Consider the following 27,004-nt stretch of genomic DNA (forward strand, 5'->3'; position numbering starts at 1 on the left):
GTGGACATCTACAGGCTGACCTATGTACACATGTACTGGGGGTAATGGTGGTTATTAAACGTATTGCTAAATATGCCCTGTCATGTCTTGACTGTATAGGACCGCATCGCGGCTCTCGGTTAAATTCATACCCCAGCATGCGTTGGTCCCATTCCACTCTACCATCCTTATCCTGCTACTCAATATGGCCCTGATAGATGGAGGCAGCGGCTGATGATGTTGTTACTACTACGGGAATAATAAACACACATGAATTCCCTCATTGAAAGTAATTTCTTTGCAGAACATTATGCACGCTAAAAACAGTGAAATAACAGATGTCGTGTCATTTCTTCGATTAATTAGCTTCTAACAATGTGAACCTTCCTACCTATCCTTTGCGCCTCTGGTTGCGAGAAATATCCCACGCTTATGTGACAAAACTGCGGTCACCCTTTCAAATATGGTAAGCAATTTATACTTGAGCTAGAGTTACCTATCGCCTTACGTTGTCACCGACAGGCGGCGGCAGTTGCTAAGGTCGGGGGTCACAGTGAATTGTGTTCAGCAGTCGCGTGTGAGCAGTTGAGAGCAGGCGAGGGTAGGAACGAACAGTTTGCACGATGCCAGAATCATCAAAGAAAATATGCATTGTCGGTTCAGGAAATTGGTAAGAACTTCCTATGTAGTAAATATTCATCTGATTGACACTTGCAAATGTATGCACCACTTTGTGATGACAGGGCAACCTCAGATGTTACCAGAGTTGCATTGTTTTGGCACTGTCGGCAGAGCAAGAATTTCTGGGATTTCGTGCAACTTGCAGTGTCAAGTTATTTTTTTACATTTAACTACATCTGTAACTATGCATTGAACATAAACATTTGTCATGTGGTTGGCGGTTTCAAATTTAGATGGTTCGGGTGCAAAGGTTGTAATGAACGAGATAAGAAAAACATTTTTTATCATGGTAGGATTTATCTATAAGACGGGAGACTTGTCAAAAAAGTTTTCAGTTTTTCTTACTTTTTGTATTACGGCAAAATTCAGAGTCTACTCCACGTTTACAGCGTTCATGTTGAAAACAGTTATCGGATTCTGCTTACTATAAGGACAGGGTAGCTTAGTAGTTAAACTAAAGCGTTTGCCAGCAACATACAAGTTAGCTGAGTGATTCCAAATAAGACACAGAGCCCATTTCTGGTTTTCCAAGTCGTGTTGGTGCTAGGAATGTTGATCATCGATGGTGTAAAGCCTTACTTTGTCTGTGACTTGACTGTCTGCTAAACTAATGCAGTCAAAATGTCCACGATGTGACTGAAAGTTAAGGATATATGAATGTATCTGAAGCACTTGGAATCTTTCCAGTTGATAGTTATGTAAATCAGAAAGTTTGATAAGTGAATGTTTGTAAGCTTGGTATTTTCAAGACCAAAGTATGAAGTTTATTCCACGGGCGTTTAAAAAAAATGAAAATTCAAGTCTACTATTCCTTGTACGAGCAATCTGATGCTGAGTGTCCAAAATCTTGGCATTTGATTTTGTAGTGGAGTTTGAACAACAAATGTATATAACTATGTATTGAATAACATGCAGGAATTTTGTGAAAAGCCATCTGTGTTTAACGTTTCTGGTTTAATGAAGAAAGAATCTATATATCTCTACAGTACATTTCCAGTGTGTGCTTTTTAACCATTGAGACAAAATTGCACCTCGTAACCTTGATTTGAGGATATAAGGAATGAGCAGCAAAAATCATATTGTAAGAGCATGATTTCATTTTGTATACTCACTGTTACTTTTATTCATTGATTCTGTAAAATGAAAATGCCTAATATTCCACCTGTTAATGAAATGTTTGTTTACTGAAGCCATTTGCAGTCATCCCCCATTTGTATGCACAAAAAATGTAATGTCACCATGTTTCGTATATTACGTAGTCAGTTACTTTGTACCGCTATGTACGACAGAACATTGCTGTAAGTACTGACATCTAGGAAGGCAGATGACCAGATATTGAAAGGTTGGTGCTAATGGTATCTTTCGTATTTGACATTTTGTAAGAAATATACATATTTTGGTGTTGGTGGCATTAGTGATCTTGGGTTATTTATCACAGTGCTGGACAATTAGACTTTATGTATATATATGTATATAGAGAATTAAAACATTTTGTCAGCAAGGCATGGCATTGTATATACATCCAAAGGACCGCTTCATGATGTCTGTTGAACTTTAGTTTACGAGATAGCATGATAATTACCGCAATCCACAAATTATTGTAACCCACAAAGGTAGGTAAATGGGCTTTCTAAGTGTCTGATTTCCCATGTGATCAGTGTATGAATGTTTACTAAGAGGCACATTGTCGAAGGAAACACTTGGAAAAGTGTTTGTGTTATCTTCAAGTTACATTAGATAATCAGTTCATTGAAACAGGTAAGCACCTTATACACCTAGCAAAAGGATGTGTGCATTGAATTCTGATAAAGGAGGCAAGGTACTTAATTCATATTCAAAGTTCTTTAGAAGTGTCAGCTGTAGACCCTTTAGTCTTCTTTGAGCTGTTAACTGACTACATACTTAGCAGCTGATGATAAACAATGAAGATAAAGTTATGAGAGAGTAACATAAAGAACTGCTATTGAGATATTCCTATTTGCCCTGTTGTTTAGTCTCATTGACCAGTGGCCTGTGTGACAAGAACTTTTCATGCCAATACTTGAGTGAAGGTGATTGGACTTTGCACCCACGTATGATATTGATAAGCTCACAGTAACAAGGTGCATTATGATCTGTCAAACATGGGCACATGCAGCAGTAATGTAATCCAGTTACAGTTTATGACCTTCTACAGTATGTGTAATAAAGGGATTTATCTAGATGTACTCTAAGGCTGATATTATGTTTTATGTTTCCCACAAGTGTCGGTAAAAAATCAAAGGTGTGAATTTCACAAATCTTATTTCATTTAACTATAGTAAGAACCTGTGAGGTGTGAGGTAACATGCATTGTCACATAAACAATATTTCTGCAATATGGCAACACAGTGGAAGAAATGTATGCTCTAATCTCCTTAAGTTATAGAATGCATTGCTTCAGTAATGGCTGAAATACCCAAAAAATAACAAAATATGCACTTGAAAATATCCCAAATTTGAACTGTTTGCCTGGCAATGGCACTTTTTGGCATTGTATACCCTGTTGACAACATTGAAGTGACTCTTTGAGTACTCTCAACCATATCAGCACAGAGAAAAGTTATAACTGACCCACATCCACGATCACATTTGAACTGGATGAACACTGAGACAAGTCTCGTAGGCCTAAACACAACTGGTATGTTGACTTAACCCATTGGATGTTGATATGTAGTCTGGTGAAACTACGTTCAGATAGTCTTCTGGTAGGTCAAGGCTGTAAACAAGTCACTGCTTGTTAGCTATGCACATGCATGTGTATATTCAAGTGTTTTAGTCATTTAATCTTTTGAGATGGTGAATGTGTGACTTATGTTAAAGGCCCCTTTAAATGACAGGATGACAGAACAATGAGTACATGTAATGTTTGTCTAGCATTTAAGCTGAATGTTACTCATTACCAGCTACATGAAATAGGACTGCTTGTAGGATGTTTTGAATTTAGAGCAATGCCTGTTACTGAGTGTTAGGTTTCTTATGACTGTTACTTATGAATTGACACTGTCTTTCTAGCAACACTGTCAGTATGGTACTGAAGTAATCATTTGGCACATGTCATAAATAGGTCACAGGTCAAGGTCATGAGAAAAGCATCTAATGCTTTCACAAAAAAAAAGTATTTTAACATGTTTGGTGTATGATATCTCTGTGACTAGGCCTGGCTTTTTATTTAACACAGTTAGAAATTTGTTAGGTTTGGTTTCATGCTTATCTTAGCGGGCACAGACTCTTATAATGGAGTGGGTCAGTGAAAGGCGGGCACATGTACCACAGCACCTGATTAATGACTGGGTTCAAGTTCAACTTTCAAGTTGTGAAACATAGTTGTACTATGAGAAGGTCGAAAAATATTTGTTACACTGTTTCAGAAGGCAGTCTTTGAGTATAAATTGTGTTTAGACCTGCCTTTCATACCCAGTAGATTGTGTTACCTTTTTTGACCCCATTTTATGTATAGATTGTGTTGCTCCAGCTTTTCTCTTGTTTCAAAGCTTGTTTGTATGTATGTTGATAGTGTTACTGTTGAACCCCCTTTTTCTAAATGTAGATAGTGTTTATCCTGCTTGTCTCAATTTTCAAGGGCAGTTTGCATGTGTACATTCCTTTCATTGGTAACCATACAGAAAGATAGAGCTCAACAGTATCCGTAATGCATGTCTTTCCTCACACACCCATGAACATAATAGTTAAAATTGGTCTTCAGCCACCCATGCTTGTCGTAAGAGGCGACTAGTTGGATTGGATGGTCATGCTCACTGACTTGGCTGACATGTCATTGTCTCCCAGTTGCCGAGATCAATGATCATGATGCTGATCACTGGGTTATGTTGTCCAGACTTGATTATCTACAGACTGAGGCTATATAGCAGGGAGACAGCAGACTGCAGTGTGAAGCAACAAATAAGCTGACTTCCACCACACATTAAAGAACCTCAAATCATTTGCCAGCCCAAGCATCTTTACCTTAGTTTTGTGATTTCCAACTAAGGATAATCATGTACGCATTGTGCTAATGAACATGTGGAATTTTGACAGTGCTGCACAAGAGGCACAGATATTAGTCTGTTGTACAGACCCTGAAGTATACATATCCGAGAAAGCCCATGCAAGTCTAGAAAATGTGGCAAGTCTAGATTTTCACAGCATCAGGAAATGAAGAAAGTCTCAGGGCTCCATTTCATTATATCATTTTTTTTCACTATGAACGTTTTTTTTTAAAGTAAAAGATGTTCATTTCAGAGACTAGCTGTTAGTCTACACAGATATGCACTATCCAGGTTGTTCATAGGGCTGTTGCAGTACTAGTTTGATGCTCAGTTAGCTCACACCTTTACAAATATTGTCCTCAGTCATTTTAACATGAATGGAAATGTGTATGTCCAAGCCCACCTAAGTAATGGAAGGAATTACGGCAAATTTGAAGGAATTGCATCTCAAATGTAAACAAACGCAGCCCACTCGCGAAACAGCTGCAACGATATCGGTAGTTCAGCGGTAATAACAGAAACACAACGCCCCTATCGAGCCTTAAACTACAGTGGTTTTACCTCAGCGTCCACATAAATCTTTGCTTCTACCCCCAAAATGTTCCTAACCTCTCAGAAAGCATGGTTGGATGCTTGTCCACAATGCTGTGAAGTTCCTCAGACGCTTCAACAGACTCTGTATTTGGTTGATTACCACCATTTTGTTTTGATCTAAAGTAAATATCCTCGCAATATCCCTGGGTTAAAACCGAAGAGCCATTTAATCCAGTTTCTTCCAGCAAACTTGGATGTTTTCTTTAAGTGATATGAAGAGGCAGGTTAAGAAACTGGTTATGGCACTTCACTAACACAACACAAACTCCTACTGCCTTTATCATTTCTCCAGAATATGTTCTTAACTTGTAAGAAAATTTGTTACCTCTGGATTGTGAACCATCGTGGCCGGCTGCCTTGATATGTACCTTTACCTCAACCTCTGCCTGGACCTTGATTAGTGGGAGTACATGGCTTTCCCTGATTTCTGTTTCTACATTTCTGAGCAGTGTGTCCCACTTGACGACAAATATAGCACTCTGCATCTTTGTAAGAATTAACAGATGATGAATGTTTACCTTTGCAGTGAAAAGGGGTGTTACCTGAATAGTTTCCTCCCCCTCCCTTTGAGTTTAGTGATTTACATGATGAATGGTAGGTGTAGAATTCCCAGAAGGCAGTTGTAAATCGGCTGTATACTTAACTGTGGTGTCTACTGCTTCTGCCAATTCCCATGCTCTTTCAAATGTTAAGGAATCTTCCGCTAAACAAATGTTTCTGAATTCTTTCATCATTTATGCTACAAACAAGTCTGTCTCTCAATGTATCATCTAATAAGTTCCAAACTTACAGAATTCAGGCAATTTCCTGAGTTCTGCCACATACTCACTCACTCACTCACTCACTCACTCACTCACTCACTCACTCACTCACTCACTCACTCACTCACTCACTCACTCACTCACTCACTCACTCACTCACTCGGTGTCCTTCCTATGGCGCGTGTGAAACCTTTGCACAATATATGATGTGGGGGATTCCGATTCTTCATCACAATTTCCACAAGCTGCGCATATTTCTTGTCTCGTGGCTTCGCCAGAGCAACTGAATTCCTCATTAAAGAATATGTTTCACTACCAACAATATAGCTCTCTTCTTCTTCTCATCCTTTGTCCCATTAGCCTGGAAATATTGTGACAGACACTCTGTGTTAGTGTGTATTATGACCCGTCTTCATCCTCGTTATATTTCTTGATAGAACCGAATGTCACCATCTTTCGACTGCTCTAGGATACAAAATTAATCCTCGTTGCCAATTGTAGGGTATCACCTTCTTATTACACCACACATGTTCTTGCTCACACACTTTTAATTATCCACACCCCACACACCCCCCACCCCCATGAGAAAAGAAGCAGAGATACATATATTTGTATTCTCCAGGAATTACTCTCTAGCCCAGTCATGCATTAGGCCCTTGCATATGAATAGTGTGAATAACCGCAATCCAAAGTTTAACAAATAAATACATTACAGCCTGTCACATGCGTTCAGTATGGTGTTGTATTGCATGTGGCAACATGCTGGCGGTGGATTAAATGTGTAAATACATTTTCTATCTTGCAGTGTAATTAATGTAGTTGAAGAATGCTCTAATTATGTTGCTGTGTTCCTGTTAATATTCATTAAAAGTTCAACCACTGTGTTTTAACAATAATTAGTAGTCAGTGATGCATTTTTATCCAGTGTTGACTATTTCTGGTCTGGCGAGGATATATTCCATTTTGCATATACAAACTGACTCGGTGAAAGGATGTGATTCGATTCACTGAATGTACAAATGAGTCACAGTGACTTTGACAGAAGGTGAAACGCACATGTACTGATTCCATTTGTCGAGAAGTCTAATATCACCGTGATAGGTGGAGATGTTATTCACACTTGTTTGATTTTGATTACAGGACTGAGCATTAAGGGAATTTGATTGGAATTAAAGTTGTAGCATATGCTTTACTTCAAATAGCATTCATCTTTGAATGCTTCAATTTTTCAGTTTCAGAAATAATTAGACATAACCAGTCCTTCTGACCACTGTAACATTTTGAATAAACATTTTTGTAACAAACTTATGATAATACTTGCAATAAAGTATTGTTTTATTGTCAAGTGACCTGAATAGACGAGGGTAGGTAGGGTATGAATTGAAACACAAGATTACTAATACTCCATTGAATTTCATGTGCTCGAATCTAATATTTAAAGTGAAAATGTTTCCATGCATTTTTATATGAGTGTGCATTACAGAATGCATTGAATTGAATAGGTAATAAAGTAGATGGTAAAAAGCTTGAAGTTGAGCATTTTACGGGATGTATATGACTTTTAAGAACATTTTATGTTTTTGCTTTTGAAAAGGCTTTAGAAAAGTTTGAACAGAGCTTTGCTTTAGACTTGGCTAAGATGAACTAAAGTGATTAATGTTGAACCTTTTATTAATGCTGATTCTGAAAATGTGAAGATAGTTCACTTATTGTCCTTGATATCCAAATTCAATGATATAATGCTGCAGTGATATCACTGGAATGTGACTGAGAGTAGTTGTGGTATAAGAGGGTCTGGGGTTTGATAATTTAATTTTTTTATGTATTGTCATTATCAATGAACTGATTATGTTCACACAAACTTTCGATGACTGTTCAGAGGAAGTAACAATTACTGCAATATGGTGGGGCACCCAGTTAGTCTGCAGTTAGTAACTACCTCTTGCGAAGCAGCTGTTACAGTTACCTTCATTTTGAGAGTCATCTGTTTACAGTACTTGTCAAACCTATTGAAACTTGCTGAGAGACTCAAATTGAATTCTACGTTTTCAGGGGGTCAGCCATTGCCAAGATAGTTGGCAACAATACATTGGAGAAGACTGATATGTTCAGCAAAGAGGTTCGCATGTGGGTGTTTGAGGAGATGGTGAATGGCCGCAAGTTGACCGAGTCGATCAACAATGATCATGAGAATGTCAAGTACCTGCCAGGGATCAAACTTCCTGAAAATGTGGTATGTACTTTGTTGGCGCCTTACCCCCTTACCCATTGGCATATGCCTTAACCACTTGCAGATGTCTTATACACTTGCAGACAACTTTCCTAATTGCAGACGCTTCACCCAATTGCAGATGCCTTACTCACTGGCAGATGCCTTACTTACTGGCAGATGCCTTACCCAATTGCAGATGCCTTACTTACTGGCAGATCCCTTACTCACTGGCAGATGCCTTACTTACTGGCAGATCCCTTACCAACTTGCAGACCATTTTGATGGTATAACTTTATATTCGTGTTACAGATGTAGTATATTCTCATTTCTGGACTTTACGGTAGATATTGATCTGTTCAGGCAGCGTCAATGGATTTATGCCAAGGATACTATGTTATGAGTATTGAATGTTCTGTCACTACCATTGCTATGTTTTGGATAGAGTGTTCTTTCTTTACCCATATGTGGAACTTTTTTGCAGTTAGAAGTGTTTATAGTTCAACAGAAGCATGGCAATTTTGCTATAGCAATCATTTTAGCAATATTCCATCTCTATGGCGATGTTTTTTAAGTAATTGAATCTGGACCAGACAATACAGTGATCAAACTTCATATATAGCTATTATGAAGTGTCAGCTCTGTCAGAGGTGAGCACCAGATATGGTTAGTCATCTCTTACAAGTATCTATGATGTGAAGTCACTGATTATGGTAACCATGGTAACATGTTGATTTCATGTTGATGTAGGTCGCCATCCCAGATGTAAAGGATGCCGCTGCAGATGCTGATATTCTCATCTTTGTGTTGCCCCACCAGTTTGTGCGTGGCGTGTGTAAACAGTTGCAAGGGAACTTGAAGGAGGGGGCTGTGGCGGTCACTCTCATCAAGGTGAGCAACCATATGTGTCAGCTGATACTTATAATGATCATAATAATAATAATAATAAGACAAGTGGTGTTGATGAGCATGATAAACGGCCTCCCATGGCTGCCAGTGAAAGGTTCTGGAAACAGTTGTGGTCTGTACCCGGCGACTGTAACCTGGAGGCACCATGGGTCAGTGATTATGACCATGCAATGCATGAGAAAGTAACTAGGTCATTTGTCTGTTACATCTCACCAGATTGCCTGAAGACTGTTATAAAGAAGTCCAAATCTAATACAGCGCCAGGGCCTGATGGCATTCGAAACCGGTATTGGAAACTGTTTCCCTGTTTCCAAGCACCACTCCTTCACTGTTTCAATTCTCTTGTGGATACAGGTGATGTTCCTCCATGGTTCTGCAAAGGTCGCACAATACTCCTTCCCGAAAAAGGAGACTTGACTGATCCCAAAAACTTCCGCCCTATCACATGTCTAAATACTCAATATAAATTATTCACAGGGTGTTTGTGAAACCTTGTGTCATGTTACTGCTCTTCCAATGAGATAATTTACAGAGAGCAGAAGGGGGCGAGGGATGTTGGGGGTGCAAGGATCAACTTCTTGTACAGAAAATCATTTTGGAAGAGGCTAAAACATACCACCGCAACCTCTCCATGTGCTGGATAGACTACAAAAAGCCATACGACTCTGTCCCTCACAAATGGATTCTGAAGTCTCTTCAGTGTATTGACCTCCCTGAGCGACTACTTGATTTACTCAAGTCTTTAATGAGTTGCTGGTCGACTCAACTTGAGATGTACTCGCAAGGAGAGGTGCAGACTTCGGAATCTATTCCAATCAGAAGGGGAATATTTCAGGGGGACTCCTTGGAGGTCTCTAAATGCTTTGAGTTTCCTGCTCAACGGGGAGGAAGGGTACCATCCCGGACCTCCTCAGCACAGATCCCCAACACCTCTCACTCATCTCCTCTATATGGATGACATCGAGCTCCTTGCCAAAGGAGAGACCAAATTGAAAGAACAGGTTCTCCTTGTCGAGTCCTTCTCTAATGATATTGGCATGACATTTGGACTCGACAAATGTAATACTCTTCATCTGAAACGTGGCAAGGTAACTAATGATGGATCGGTCAAGTTACAAGGGGGAGGAGTTATTGAGCATCTTGTGGAAGATCAGGCCTACACCCATCTTGGAATGCAAGTTCGAGACAAGCTCCAGAATGCCCAGATTCAAGATAAACTTCGGGCCGAGTATAAATCTCGTTTAAAGAAAATCTGGAGTTCAGAGCTAAATGCTCGAAACAAGGTCAAAGCCACCAATACCTTTGCTGTGCCAGTCCTCTCCTATTCCTTTGGTGTAGTTGATTGGACAAAACAAGACATCCAGAGTCTTGACCGCCTGACCAGAAGGATCATGTCTGATAACAGAGCACACCACCCTCGTTCCTCTCTTAATTGTTTATATATGCCAATCAATTCAGGAGGTTGGGGTTTGATTAATGTGGAAGCTCTTCATGACAGAATGTTATTGTGTACTTTTGCACATATTTATTTGTCAGATGATCCTCTGGTGATGCACGTTAAGATTCATGATGAAAGCAAGGAATTCCACAGCTACTTTAAGCGTGCCAAGGTTGTTGGACACAATTTGAAATTTGAAGTTGATTTTGTTGATGGTGATGTACTGCTGGACGGTACAGTGATGGGAGTAAACCAGGTGAAGTCTTTCACCAAGTCTGCCCAGAGTCGGTCTTTTGTGGAGAAGCTGTCTGAGAAGCCACTGCATCGTGTGTATATGCAGTGTGTGGAACAGAACAGCAATCCAACCGACTCCTTCGCCTGGATGAAGTCGGCTGGTCTCAAATGTGAAACTGAGGGCTTCCTTTTTGCTGCTCAGGACCAGTCACTTCCCACTCGCAATCGCCAGAATGTGATTCTTAAAGAAAACATCAATATGAAATGTCGTCTTTGCAATGAATTTACAGAGACTGTCCAACACCTTGTCAGTGGATGCCCTTCCTTGGCACAAACTGCATATCTTAAAAGACATGATGGCATGGCTCGCTGCTTTTATTACCGTCTCAGCCATGCCTGTGGCTTTGACTCCGAGGTCCATCCATGGTATGACCCTGAACATGTCCAGGGCGTCCAGGAAAATGATGCTTTTAAACTTCTCTGGAATAGGCCAATATACAGCCTGAGACGAATTCCAGCCAACAAACCTGATCTTGTCCTTTTTGATAAAACCAATGAAATTATTTATATCATTGAATTTTCTGTCCCTTTTGACAGCAATGTGATTGGCAAGATTCAGGAAAAGCATGATAAATATGCGGACCTCGCCTTTGAAATGTCTCACTTGCATCCCAAGTACACAGGCTCCCCATTGTTCTCGGTGCTCTTGGTTTGGTACCTCCTGATCTCTTGGCGCAGATGAGGAGAGTGCCCGGGTTCTCCACCGGGAGCACAGCCCTTCTGACAATCTGGGTAATGCAAAAGGCTGCAGTGTTGGGAAGCCTCCATATTCTCCGGAAAGTTCTTGGTGGGTTCGACTAGGCAGTGTTTCCTGGGAGAAGTCCCATTCGCTGTCTGGGCTGCGTGTATAGGGGGCGAGGGCCCTGAGCTGATGATGAGCTTGACCAGCCTGACTGTGCCAGGATCACCCAAACCCTCTCTGCTGCATTTCTATCTCAATCTGTAAAACATAATATGTGTATTTATACCATGCTGGATTCTATACAAAAGTGTCTGCTCAGAGCTCTATGTATCAAGGTAATGGGAGTGCTACAAGATAATTGTACATAAAAGGGCTTTGGAGGATATATTTGTTGCATTTTCTCAACAGGAATGTTTTGTAGGCACATTTGAAGGAATCAAGGGATGTTGTTAGTCTGACTCTGAGTTCCATAGCGTTAGAGCACCATTACTAAGAGAGCGAACACTCACAGGTGTTACAGACAACTTACTACTTTCATAGCTAGGTGTTGACCAAGTCAGTCTACGTACAATAAATGGTATCTACCCATTATACTGCCAGTTTGATAACACCCAGTTTGACGGCTGATGAGCAAAAACATATAATGGAGCACCCGTACACTTTGTAATGTACTGTACCTGTGTAGCTGATTACTCCTAGTTTGTTTACTCTAGAAATAACCTTTTAGGGAGACTCTCAGTGGTTACCTATAATACTAATTCCCTGAATAAAATTGTAATCATGATAAACCCAACAGAAACTCACAATTCCTTTGATTAAAATTTTGAGACTAGATTTCCTCAAATCATTCATTGTTGCCTCAAGCTTGGCTGGTGGGCTCTAAATGCAGACAAATGTAAATCACATATATATCAGAAGCATCGAAGTGTTCATGTGGTCTTTAAGACGTAGACGTTATTCAATACCTTTTTTGATGTCAGTATTTAAGAACAACTCAGTGTTTATATTTAGGGATATGATGTTAAAACTTCTTCGTATGGTAAGAACACATTGAATACCTTAGCAAATAGTGACATTCTTAACTCATTACACCAGTTTATCTCTAAAAGTAAGTGCCTCCAGTGATTATCACCTCTACACATAAATTCAATGTAAGACACGTTTTATGTAAGTTATAACTTGATTTACTGCATAACCAATACCTGAGAGAGAGATGTAGTAATCAAAACCACAGACCCTTCATTCATGCGGCCTTATAGTCCTTGCTATCATCCACCATATGTGTTAAGAATGTTTAGTTGAGGGCCAAAATTGGCTTTCAATCGACTTGTAGAAATAACAATAAAGAACTGGTAAGTGTCATGGGTGGTGAACGATAGGCCAATCACCCACGACTATGTTTAGATGAAGTTTTAACCAACTGCGTGCGATGGTAGCATAGTGATCCTCAAAGCAGGTGGGTGGGGGACACCGAAGTGTATGGTCTTGTCTAGATATATTTTACTGTGAAGTATTTCAAGTTGCGGGGGTCATCTCAAAATTTATATACATATCTTTAAAAAAAATCTTTTATTGTCGCAGTGACATGATGGCATGTGATTACAACCACTTGACTGAACAGATTGTGTACTGGATGGGTACAGTCCGTTTGATTCCATTTGAGACCGATGAATTGCTCACTAACACAAAATCTAATAACTGCAACAAAACCAAATTTTGCACAGCCACATGAAATCGACAGACCAACTCTGATGATGTGTCTCATAATTTAGGACTCCCGATTGAAAACATTGTTTAACAAACGATCATCATTTTCTTGTCACCTTTCACTATTTTGTACTGGGGGGGGGGGGCACTTGCTAAATTATGAATGCAAGTTTGGAATTATGGAATTATGGACTCAACTTTTACCAACAAGTCTTTTATGCATATTTTAAAAAAAATATTGGGTTCCCAGGGCTTTGATGTTTTCTTTCCGATGTTTGGGGTTGCCAAACTTGACATTATGTAAATCTCCGCACTGAGTTAGTGTGTTAACAGACAGGTGTTGTTATAACAGGGCTTTGATGTGGCTGAAGGAGGAGGAATCCTGCTTATCTCAGATGTAATCCGAGAAATGCTGAAGATCCCCTGCACCATCTTGATGGGAGCCAACATTGCCAATGAAGTGGCTAAGGAAGACTATTGTGAAGCCACCATTGGTCAGTAGCATATACAGTCAAGTCTTGTTAATCCGACCTCTGTTTTTTCCGACAATCAAATCTATCCCACGGTTTTATTTGTAATAAATTGAATTAATGTAACTTGTCTCATTTATTTAGTCCAACTTGATGTGCAATGGATGATGTCGGATTAATAAGTCTTGACTGTACATTGTTATGGTTAATAATTTGCCATGACGAAAGGTATAAGAACCAGCAAAATATAACACAGACCAGTCTGAAATATTCAGTTATTTTATTTTGAGCAAACAAAAGCGACATACAAAGATTCACAATAGAGGTTGTAATGTCAACTCACCAAAGTCTTGGTTTGAGAGTGAGAAACAGTAAAACTGAATGTAACACGGCGAGCGGTCAGGCAGCGGTCATGTAGGTGGAGCGTTGACAAAGGCAGGCAGTTTGATTTACTCCAATTATCTGTGTGTGTCTGTGTGCCAACACACCAACCAGCCTTTATATACACAGCCACTTATTCCTGATGTTCCAGCAAAACATGGAACCTTCGCCATGTTTCGCAATCGACAAGTCAAACATACGAAAGGGAGGTAACTCTGAAGTGCTACCTTAAAGGCCTGCCACTAAAATACGAAAATAGCACTGAACAATTATGATAAGAAATGTGACCCATAATAACTATCACTCAGAAAATACACTCTTGTAACAATATACGTGTGTCATTGCTGCGATCCTCCTAGTAGACATGCATAGCTTATATGTTGACAGTGAGTTAGTTCAGTTTTACGCCGCACTCAGCAATATTCCAGCTATATGGTGGCGGTCTGTAAATAATCGAGTCTGGACCAGACAATCCAGTGATCAACAACATGAGCATCAATCTGTGCGAATGGGAACTGATGACGTGTGTCAACCAAGTCAGGGAGTCTGACCACCCGATCCCGTCTTACGACAAGCATAGTTGCCTTTTATAGCAAGCATGGGTTGCTGAAGGCCTATTCTACTCCGGGACCTTCACGGGTCATATATTTACATATTTTTGACTCTTTTTCGCGATCTATGATGGTGATATTGAAAATGTCAGAAACCTTGTTCGTCTGTTAGTTTCCATCTACCAGCTTACCGGACAAGTATGGCCAGGAAAACTAAAATTGAAAATTCCATATTTTATGTTTGCTAGGGTTCGCTAGGCAAAGACCAAGATATCAAGATGACCTTGTGTACATCTGAGGTTCATGATAGTCAAGGCGAAACATATCTTTTCAGGGTGTAAGGACAAGGCACTGGGAGCCATCCTGAAGGAGGTCTTCCAGACTGACTACTTCCGCATTGTGGTGGTGGAAGATGAGGAGACCGTGGAGGTCTGTGGAGCACTGAAGGTACAGTGAGAGTTTAGTGGCATGCAGGAAGGGCATTTTCACCTGTTGCTTACTTTCGTGTGCCAGCGTTATTGGCCATGTTTTAGATATTGAAATCAGTGTCTTCACAGTTGTTTTTTTTTGTTATGTACAACTTCCTTTGTAAAGACATTGGTATTATTACTTCAAAATGTGGTTTTGCTGCCTTAGAGGTGGGTAGTGCCTCCTTTAATCCCTTTATAAAACAATGCATGTCAGTCTAAACCTCACTTCTTTGATTCGCATTCTAGAAGTTGGGCAGATGAAGGATGAAGACTATCTTTGTGGATGTAGAACTTTATTTCTTTATTTTGTAGAGGCGACATTTCGTCAACAATTCTAATGTCGTTGTCAAACAAGTGATACATGGGAATTCATCTGGGAATGATATATGTACATGAAATCTTTGGACAAGAGATGAGGGATAAGATGAAAATGAGTTGATGCAATAGAAGAGGTTCGGGTAGGTAGATGGAACTTTGGAAGCTGGTAGAAGATGTAGATGGTTGTATAAACAAGGGATTGAGGATGTTGATTGGCAGCCAGCATGGAGTGATGAACATAGGTGTATACATGGGTGATAATTTACTGTTGGGAAGCCAGTGGAGTTGTGATGGACACAAGGGTAAATGTACCATAGCTTGGCAGAGTTACATGAAAATTAACTGAGCAAGTGGTGATAGGCTTGGGGATGAAATATCCTTCTTCCCTGTTAATGGATGGCCTAATCTTCTTCATATGGAAAGCTTCAAGTAGTTTTAGGGTTTTGAAGTCAGTCTTGTTCCTCTCGATGAGCTTGGTGGTGTTCCATCTGATGTTGTGGTTTGGATTGGCTTTAAGATGGTCAGCTATGGCAGATTTGAGTCTTTGCTCCTCACTAAGGCCTGGTGTTCTTTGATGATAATGGTGACTGGTGTTGAGGTTTCACCAATGTAGGATTCACTGCAGTTGCGATCAGTTTGGTAGATGACCATCTACACCAACTTCTACCCAATGAAGTGAATATACATTGACATCCATAGTTTGTTCAGGGATTAACAGAGGCATTACCTGTCTCTAATACATAAAAAATAAAATAGTAGTCATCCTTCAATGTAACTCTGTCAAATCATGTGGTTGACATTAATCTTGAACTCTAGTACTGACTTGTCACATGATCAGTATTGCCTGTGATGAATATTAACTTATTTGAAAACAAGATTACATTTTCATGGTTCACAGCAAGGTTACTTTAATGGATAAGATGATGGTTTCAAATTTTGACAAGCAGAAAGATGAATTTCATTTTAGCAAAATGAATGATTACTGTGAGGAGTTCAACTTGATGAAACAATAACCATCACATCCACCCTTAGGGGTGAAATCCTTCTGTTGGTGCGTAGACCTAGAAGGATTATTGTACACTGTTAGACATGTGATGAATCAGTCAGTTTTTGTGTAACAGAACATCGTGGCAGTAGGAGCTGGCTTTGCTGACGGTCTCGGCTATGGAGACAACACCAAGGCAGCTGTCATCAGACTCGGGCTGATGGAGATGGTCAAGTTCTGTGAGGTGTTCTACCCAGGTGAGGAGATATTGGATGGTCAAGTTCTGTGAGGAGTTCTTCCCAGATAAGGGGACATTAGATGGTCAAGTTCTGTGAGGTGTACTACCCAGGTAAGGAGATATTAGATAGTAAAGTTCTGTGAGGTATTTTACGCAGGTAAGGAGACATTAGATGGTCAAGTTCTGTGAGGTGTTCTACCCAGGTAAGGAGATTTTAGATGGTCAAGTTCTGTGAGGTGTTCCACCCAGGTAAGGAGCTTCTAGATAGCTCTAAGCCCTGTTAAACATACGTTAAAGAATCAGGATATGATTACCACAGTGATTAGTAAACAAATAACAAGGTCATAAGGTAAATTTCAGAAACTATATATACTGCTGAACTAGTATTAAACTGAGATTAATGTTAAAAACAAATATGAAATAGTTTATCAATGGTAAAATGACACATTGTCTGCCATTTTCAACCACAGTTTGTCTGGATTAAATCAGTGTGACAGTGACACATTGTCTGCCATTGTCAACAACTTCTTGCCTACATTGCATGAAAGTTATAATGACACATTGTCTGCCATGTCAACCACTCCTTGCCTACATTAAAGTCACAATGACTCATTGTCTGCCATGTCAACCACTCCTTGCCTACACTGCATAAAAGTCACAAAGTCTGCCATTGTTGACCACTCTGTTACATTAATGTTGCCACGCAACATGTTATGCTGCCAAACACCATGCACACAGCCTCACCCAATGTTGAACTGAGATGTGATTGTTTAGGATCCTCTCAGGGCACCTTCTTAGAGAGTTGTGGAGTGGCTGACCTGGTCACCACCTGCTACGGAGGCCGAAACAGGAGAGTAGCAGAAGCCTTTGCCAAGACAGGCAAGGTAAGTCATGGGCATGGATGCCTAAAGCTGAAAGTGCCACTGACCCTCTGGGCTACTAACCGTCAACTACTACAAGCCCACAATTAAAACAAATTGTCCATTGGTATTGAAATCGACTTATATTGCTGTAACAAATGATTTGGCTTGTAATCATTTCTGGCTAGCGAACAGTTATAGCAATATTTTAGCAGTATTTACAAAATTATTCTGTTGTGCGTTAAATTAATGAAACAGTATTAGATGTTCTACTTAATTATGTAGCTATTCACCGATGTCTCAATCCCATTTCCTGCCTCCTATCATGTCTTTATATAACATGGCGGGAGGGAATCATGGCAGTCTAAATAGATTATTTTTGACAACTAACTGTAACAGTTACCGTCAAAACAAATTTCCCATGCCATTTGTGAAATAATACACATTTATACCATACAGTAACCTTGAATAATTGATTGTGTAACTATCAGAGTATTTCTTACACTAGACTGATACGGAATAAAACAATTAATGGCTTGTATACTTGAACTTGCTATTATATTGACATCCCCTCCCGAATATGTTGAATTCTTTTTCATATATTCCTCCTTGGGGTACATGTAAGCATTTAAATGGCCATTCTCAATCCCTACAATAGTTGAAACAATATACGTTTTTGTCTTGTGAGACCACTCGCATCTCACAGACCCATACCTACAAGAGCAGGTAACTCTTGACTGTAACGTCATACATCACTTTCCATGCGGTCGTTAATCTGACAAACCGTCCTTCAACAGAGTTGAGTTATCCCTTTGCATAACTTGTAACTTTGCTCTAGTTCCTGTCGTCATGGTATGCCTGAAATATTGCCGATGTGACGTTAAATATTAACTCACTCACTCTAGTTCCTGTTGACTCGCCATATGCTTGCTGAGATGGCGGACTGGAGTTGTCACTATGCTCACTTTATCATTGTATCCTGTTAAGGAGTTTCAATGTTTAGTGTTGTATTAGTGTATTATAAGTAAGTTTAGGTAGTACCGGGACTAGCTTCTATTTGTAACATTATTTTTCCTTATCCTGACTGATCAATGTCACAGAGCATGTGTATCTGATTCGATGTCACAGACCGAACTGAGCACGCTCGCTTGAGTGTCCAGCTGATATCTCTTACCCACATCAGGAAAATCAAACCTGGAGCGAGAACCAACAAGGAGAAGGTTAACCACCTCCTTAACCAGAGACGGCAGGATAGATGACTGGCAAGTAACACAGTTTTTGAAGTGCAACCAAAAACCACCTACAGACATGTGCAAATATATATACATATAAAACACAGGTATGGGCAATATAATCAGCAGTGCTAAACATTATACAATAGTACTACATGTGAAGGATAATGCATGCACACCAAATAACTACTGAAGCGTAACTTAAAAATGCAATTTTCTGAATAAAATTGATATTATTTTATACTTATCCTGACTCATGCTAATTGCTTATATCCTCTTCCCTGGCAAAGGTAGTGGGACACCTGAAATCCCTAGAAGTTCCCTTCTAAAAAGAAGCGGACGTAAAATACACTCACCCATGTGTAGCCTCCCTTTTCCCGGGCCTAGGTCATGTGACCGGCCATGCTTGTCACTCTCTCCTTATTGCCCGACGTGGGTGGCTGGAGGCACCTGAGGGTCCTGATACGGCAATAAGTTCTTTCTTTATGTTGGTCTTTAAACTAAATTCTGCTCATATACGGTATTTGGATTTGTGTATGCATTATATGTTATCAAATTTGTCATAATTATGTCTGATTAAGCATGTATTTCTTCAATTGAGACTAAGTGTCTGCTATGTAGACTGCGGCTGTCGGCGTTTGATCCTCATTTAATTTGCCAGACGTGCAAAGCCGTATGCTCTTCTAATAATTGTGCTAGGGACAAGCACCGTCGGCTTGCATTCGTCATGTCTAAAACAAGTGATTTAAATTCAGGTAATTTGTTAACTACGTCTGCTGAGATTCATTCCAGTGAAATGTCTGGCATTTCTCCGGGGCTATGTCTAGAACCTCAATGAGATCTCAATTTCCTCGGGATTCGTTTCATCACTTTCTCCGCTGACACTTTGACAATGGCAGTGTGTATTGGGTCTCCTAACGTCAGCACAAGACATGACCAGAAGAGGAAGAATACAGCTGCGTCCGTTACAACAATTCTTAAATCTTCATCTCAACAAGAGAGATCAGATTCTGCCGCAGGGATGTGGACCAAGCAAGCTCCTCATATCAACCAGTTGGAGATGAAAGCAGTCATTCATGCGATCGATCTATCACTGGGCGACGAACTGCTGATGATACACACAGACAACTCAACAGTGGCCTTTTACCTAAACAAACGGGTCAACGAGATTGCCATCTCTTCTACACCTGACATTTTGATCTAGTCGATAGTATGAATCTCCAAATAAAAGCATGTCACATACCAGGAGCTTGCAACATTATGGCAGATGCCTTGTCTCGTCCTCTTCGTCCATCACCAACAGAGTGGATGCATCAGGAGGCGTTTCAACTAATCAGTCAGACGTTCGGATCGCCGCAGATTATTTGCAACAAGGTTCAACAAACAGACAACCATGTTTGTATCCCCAGTACTGGATCTGTTAGCCTGGGCAACAGACGCTCTCAGCATCCCATGGGAAGGACTAAACGCATTTGCATTTCCCCCTCCAGTGCTGCTACCAAAAGTCATCGAGAAAATAAAACTTTGGCCGCGCCTTATTCACAGCTGTTTAGGACCAGGCATCTTAGTTGATACACACAGCGTGGCTGGCTGAGTCAGGAAGGCAGAGAGAGACAAGGCAGTGCGGTTGGACTGTACATTCCTGAGCCCTGATCTAGACCGCACATGCTTTATAAAACCTGCACTTGTGTTGCGGGTATTCCCTTTAGGCACTAATATACAATGGAATTTGGTCAAGGTTGTCACATACATCACTGCTATCTACTATTGTTTAAGAAATGTATGTATGTATTGGATTTATTCAGACAGAAAGCTGACAATCCGGACATTTTCAAAACATTATAATAAGAAGAATCTGTTCATTTTCAAATCGCTTTAAGAGGTCTTTGTAGAGATTTAACTGCAATTCAGTATATATGCACATTGAGTGTGTTATCTAAGTCTACCAATACAGTCATGCAGTCATATTCAAGCAGGGTATTTGGCCTCAAAATTATAAGGAATTTGGACTCACTGTTTTGAAACTGATAAATCCATCCACTGCAGTTAATAGCACATTTTCGGCACAGTAATTCCAGTTTTTTTAAAGTGATTTTCACATATTCTTTCCATTTTGAGTACAAATTCCAACGAAAATAACACTTAAACTTGCTCCATATAGAATACACAAAATGCAGCTTCAAACCTTCTCGGAAGTGCTACTAGAATGTTTAACAAACAGCATACTCTGTCTGCCACACTGTATGAATGAAACCTATGTTTGCGATAGATTCATGTGAAAACAAACCCTGCTTGAATAAACTGTGTTAATTTCGTCTGAAAGATGGTAATTGAGGCTTTACGACAGCGTAAACAGTTTCCTGTAGAAAACCCAGATAAGATAATTGTGACACTTCAACTAAACATACTTTTCAGTTTTACAGGATTCCAGACTGGGTTTGTTTACTGTGACCTCCCTTGTCAAGATTTCTACAGACAGTCATTAATCTTCATTTATGGTTTGCCACAAAGTAAAGTGTTAAGATAACACCAATTATGTTAATACAAACAATGTTAGAGTGGAGAAATAGTGTGAGTTAAACTTCAGATGGAAAGGGTTGCTAACATGGCCGCCATCTGTAAATGATGATGCCAGCCATAGCAACAGTTAGTACATGCATGCGCAAGCCATGACTCATCACTCTCCTCGCTCTCAGCAGAAGGCAGACTAAAGAGCCTGCCTGGGCCAGATATAAACAGCTGTGTATTGGCCAATGAGACGTTGGTTTCCAACATTCATAGAAGAGTTAGGCCAACCAGTACTACAACTACCAGATTGGAAAAATCTTCTCGTTCACCCACACACGAAACAGGCACACGGAAAATCTGTATTCCAACTTCATGTGTAGAGCGTATTAAAAACTGTTTAAAACACAGGGTACTCAGCGAGAGCAGCTAAAGCAGTTACTTTAGCCTTATGGAAATCCACTTGCACCCTTTATGATGGAAGCGGTTTGAGACATACGTCAAGAAGAAAGGTTTCATGGCGATGAAGGCTACATATGCGCAAATAGCAGAATATCTATGTCACCTACGACAGTCAGAGGTCTGAAAGGTTCTATATCATCTACATATTTGGCAGCTCTCAGCTCAGTCAACACCATGGAAACAGGAAACAAATTGACTAAAGTACCTGAGTTACTTGTCTTGCTACGCTCTTTCAAGTTGGAAGATCAACAGCGTAGATTTAGAGCTCCAGCATGGGATCTAAACATCGTACTTCAACATCTCACAAGTGATGCGTACGAACCGCTTGATCGGACCTCAATCAAACTGCTAACTCGGAAGGCGCTGCTTTTAGTTGCCTTAGCTACATCTGCACGAATGTCAGAAATTCATGCTCTAGACTTTAACCGCACAAGTTTTGATGCAAATAATCAACAGATAGCCCTTCTGGGTTTACGATGGGATTTTATTGCGAAAAATCAATTGCCAGGTCAGCCGGATAGATGATTTCACATACCGGCATTATCTTCAATACTAGAACCACAGGTACTCAACATTTATCGTTATGTCCAGTCAGAGCATTGAAGATATACATCGCAGGTACTAAGTCCAGAAATCAACGGTTCAACCGTCTGTTTATCCGTAAGTCCACTGAGACACCTACGGAAGTATCCCGCAACACTATCTCAGTGTGGATCAGAGCTGTTATATAGAGGGCCTGTAAAGCAGCAGGATTGGATCCTCCGAGAGCCTCCAACCCACACGAAGTTAGAGCCTTGGCTACACTAGTGCTACACTACTTCGGATGAAGACAAGTTCGACTGGATGTGATCCCCCCAGAATCTACAATTAATATTAGAAGAGCAGTACCATATTATCGCCATTACAAGTTCCCGTTTGGGGGTGGGGGTGGAATTATTGGACGTATTTGACAGCCAGCAGAATCCAGCGTGGCCTGACCCACCGCCGTTTCCATTGGATTCTGTAAGCATTTGCGTGTCAGGCGATATACAAGGAGAAAGTAACAAGCATGGCCGGGAAAAGGGCGGCTACACATGAGTGAGTGTATTTTATGTCTGCTTCTTTTTAGAAGGGAACTTCTAGGGATTTCAGGTGTTCCACTACCTTCGCCAGGGAAGAGGATATAAGCAGTTAGCATGAGTCAGGATAAGCATAAAATAATATCAATTTTATTCAGAAAATTACATTTTTAAGTTACGCTTCAGTAGTTATTTGGTGTGCATGCGTTATCCTTCACATGTAGTGTTAGTGTATAATGCTTAGCACTGCTGATTGTATTGCCCATGCCTGTGTTTTATATGTATATATATTTGCACATGTCTGTAGGTGGTTTTTGGTTGCACTTCAAAAACTGTGTTACTTGCCAGTCATCTATCCTGCCGTCTCTGGTTAAGGAGGTGGTTAACCTTCTCCTTGTTGGTTCTCGCTCCAGGTTTGATTTTCCTGATGTGGGTAAGAGATATCAGCTGGACACTCAAGCGAGGGTGCTCAGTTCGGTCTGTGACATCGATCAGATACACATGCTCTGTGACAATGATGACATACACATGCTCTGTGACACTGATCACATACACATGCTCTGTGACATTGATCAGATACACATGCTCTGTGACATTGATCACATACACATGCTCTGTGACACTGATCACATACACATGCTCTGTGACACTGATCACATACACATGCTCTGTGACATTGATCACATACACATGCTCTGTGACATTGATCACATACACATGCTCTGTGACATTGATCACATACACATGCTCTGTGACATTGATTAGATACACATGCTCTGCAACTAGTGAGCGACTGAGTAAGTTTGGTTTTATACTGCTTTTAGCAATATTTTAGCAATATCAAGGTGAGGGACATGAGATATGTAGGGATTCGAACCCTTGTCTTAGGTGTGACAAGCGAACACTTTAACCACTAGGCTGCTTCACCTCCCTGCACTGCAACTAATATGAAATGTAGAATTATGCTGAGGCATACATCAAACACTCTGTGCTCACTGGGGCGGTGGGGTAGTCTAATGGTTAAGGCGTTTGCTCGTCATGTCTGTGACCCGGGTTTGATTTCCCCGCATGGGTACAATGTGTGAAGCCCATTTTCTGGTGTCCCCCACCGTGATATTGCTGGAATATTGCTAAAAGCGGCGTAAAACTAAACTCACACACTCACTGTGCTCACTGAGATCAACTGCTTTAGGCCTGCGGTTGCCTTACACTGATTTTATGACCCAATTTATTTGATGGTTTATGTTATATGCTTTACTGTTTAGACAATTGAAGAGCTGGAGAAAGAAATGCTGAATGGGCAGAAGCTGCAAGGTCCCCCCACTGCCTTCGAGGTCAACTACATGTTGAAAAACAAGGATATGGAGAGCAGGTACAGCAGTATACTTTCCCCTTTGGTCTTGGATGAGTGAGGGAGTATGGATTTACACAACTTAGAGCAATATTCCAGCACTATCATGACCTTGGATACCAGGAATTGGCTTCACACATTGTGCCCATGTGTAGATTCAAAGCCAGGCCTTGACGAGTGACTGCTTTAGCCTCCATGTTACCTCATCGCCCTTGTTTGATAGTGAGGCTCTGGTAACATCATACAGCATTCTTGCTTTCATGTGATGGAAACAGATCTTTTTTCATTGGACATACTGTGTACTGTTCTTTGTCCAGTCAGGGGTAGTAGGGTAGCCTCTTGGTTTAAGCATTAGCTCTCCATGCCAAAGACCCATGCTTGATTCTAAATGCTGTCATATTGCTGTGATAATGCTGAAGGAACACAATAATCACTCACCCACCCTGGTCAGTTATATTATAGCATTGTTTCTGTCTTCGAACTGTTGTACAATAAGTACTGTATTGTTCCAGATTCCCCTTGTTCACAGCCATCCACAGGATATGTAAGGGGGAGGTCAAGGTGTCGGCCTTCATGGACTGCTTGAAGAACCATCCTGAACACATGTAGCAGTATTGATGTCTTTGTTGTCCTCATCACCTTGGTTGAAAAGAAATACATCAAAATTATAAATTGTTTGCCCTACCTCCTGGAATACCTTGAAAACAAAATCTGCTTTCTTCTGATTGGATTTCCTGTGAAATTTTGTAGTTCATGATTATTGTAAATCATGAGCAGAAATATTGAAAAAAGGGTTTATTTTGTTGATTCTGTTCAGTATTTTAAATTTGATCCCCATGTTGCTTATGACATCACATTTAGATTTACATCCTTTTTGTCACAGTTCCTGGTGACTGACTGTTGATTATGAAGAAGACTCTACACTTACCAATAGTTGTTAACTGGATACATATACAAGAGTTAAGCACCACTCAGATCTTTAGGAACAAAGACAAACTGTGTTTTGAAAACACTGATATAGGTTCACTTGTTGTAATGCATCTCAGAATTAAAGAAAACAGTTTCTTTTTGTTTTATGTCCAGACTGAAGATATTTATGAAGACTTTCACCATTAACTTGAATGGCCTAGTATACTGGACAAAGTAAGTTAGGGATGGCATTGTTAGGATTGATATTTTATCAGTGTGTCAGTAAGCAAACAGATCATTCAGAATTTCAAAAGGTACATGTATACGAAACTATTTTTGTCCAGTATATTGTGCTTGCCAGTAAACTGCCAGTTGATTGTTTGGACAACCTTCAACCTTTTTCAGTAAAATCAGCCATCCTGGACTCAAAAACTGTAACTGAAGTTGCAGAAAGTGGAACTACTATTTGGGTCACATTCTTACGATTCAGTGTTATCTGGGGGCTGTTAAATTTTCTTTTCAAGTTTAGCTCATATTTCTAGTAGTTCACTTGGCAGTCAGAGGATAGCTGATACACATCTTGTCATCTTGCTAGAGTCAGTTGGCCATTGTAATATGTCTTGAGTTATGCCAGGGCCCTGTTTTACAAGGTGATGCTACCAGTGAGACCATGTATTGATAGCACACTATTTAATGGTTGTAAAACAAAGACTGCTCATGTGGAATAGGTCTGTGGATTACTTGCACATGTATACGGAGGCGTGTACCAGCTTTGTCGGATTTGGGGATTATCTTGCCTGAGTGATTTGTGGCGGTCAGCACAGCGTGGGATTACCACTTCGTGCATGCATGAAAGATAATCTGTATATCTGTGTCTGGTCAATTGTCAATTACTTTTGATGAAATATTTTTTCTTGTAATATGTCGATATAACTGCTACCTCAGATCTGGCCATGGGTCAGGGTTAAGGTTTTGCATTTGAAAGTTGTGAGGTACATTCATAAACTCTAGGTAGATATATTTGTTGAACCACAAGTCGTAAGTTCTGGAATATGAGTGTATGATCCCTCTTGTGATACATACATATGTCTGTGCACTGTAGTGGATGTGTATGGTGAGAAGGTAAATATCTAGATGGATTTCAGAAATGTTAGGTAGGGTGTAATAAGAGACATCCTCTAATCAGAGACATCTTCTGTGCAGACACTTTGGTCAAACAGGAGACGCATCATGTAGCAGATGTCTTTATCTCAGCATTACATCGGCAGACAGTCGGCCAGTGGACATTCATGTGCCAAGTTCTTTTGTCTTGTGTTTCCTGACCCCTCTTGTTTGCTGCTTGCAGTGTAATTCAACATGCATGACTTATATGGAGATGTTATGATAGTCCCTAATACGTCATTTGTTCTTTTAGTATGTGTATGAATGTTTGTTTTGAGGCCAATGTACTCTGTAGTCTCTTAGCTGAAGATGTACACTAGACAGTGATAAGCACATAGCATTAAGTAGTTGTCCATGATTACACACATCTGCCAGAGCCACAGCATAAATGATCATGGGCATTCTGTGATATGCTGAATATATTTTTGATGTAAATGTAAATGTAATTGTATATTTATGATTTTAAGATGTTCATCTCTATAAAATACTTGTTATTTGAATATATGCAATGGGCATTCATTATTGATTCTTTTTAAAGCAGGCTCTTACAGTCTACATGATTACTTTGCTTACTGGAGACAATGCATATTTAGAGTAGCATAATGAGAGTGACAAGATCAACAAAAAGTTGTTCAGACAGTTTTACCGGTGAAGGAAAAGTGAGAACTGTTACCTTCCTCATCATATTTGAATTATTTTTTCACTTCACACATTTGTTCTTTTTTGGAAGATGAGTGAATAAATAATAGTATGGTTTATGGTTAATCTAAATAATGTCATTGTATGAATTAC

The 27,004-nt window shown here is 40.1% G+C and overlaps 1 protein-coding gene across 1 annotated transcript; it reads left to right on the forward strand.

The window, feature by feature from the left end:
* The first annotated feature begins 497 nt into the window (after window positions 1–497).
* On the forward strand, window positions 498–26,871 carry LOC137297852 (glycerol-3-phosphate dehydrogenase [NAD(+)], cytoplasmic-like). The gene is made up of 9 exons (XM_067829815.1): window positions 498–649; window positions 8,075–8,255; window positions 8,982–9,122; window positions 13,614–13,755; window positions 14,998–15,110; window positions 16,573–16,693; window positions 17,449–17,558; window positions 24,057–24,163; window positions 24,655–26,871. Exons 1-9 carry the CDS (start codon window positions 603–605, stop codon window positions 24,749–24,751), a joined length of 1,059 nt encoding a protein of 352 aa, XP_067685916.1. The 5' UTR covers window positions 498–602; the 3' UTR covers window positions 24,752–26,871.
* The last annotated feature ends 133 nt before the right edge of the window (window positions 26,872–27,004 follow it).

This window comes from Haliotis asinina, chromosome 10, assembly GCF_037392515.1.
Source record: "Haliotis asinina isolate JCU_RB_2024 chromosome 10, JCU_Hal_asi_v2, whole genome shotgun sequence".
Taxonomy (NCBI): Eukaryota; Metazoa; Mollusca; class Gastropoda; order Lepetellida; family Haliotidae; genus Haliotis; species Haliotis asinina.

What these genes read in the sequence shown, in the direction of transcription:
- LOC137297852 (XM_067829815.1), top strand. Translation starts at nt 603, where the DNA reads ATGCCAGAATCATCAAAGAAAATATGCATTGTCGGTTCAGGAAATTG. An exon ending in ATTGTCGGTTCAGGAAATTG is followed by an intron (nt 650 to 8,074) that starts GTAAGAACTTCC and finishes CTACGTTTTCAG; the next exon opens with GGGGTCAGCCATTGCCAAGA. An exon ending in CTATTGTGAAGCCACCATTG is followed by an intron (nt 13,756 to 14,997) that starts GTCAGTAGCATA and finishes ATATCTTTTCAG; the next exon opens with GGTGTAAGGACAAGGCACTG.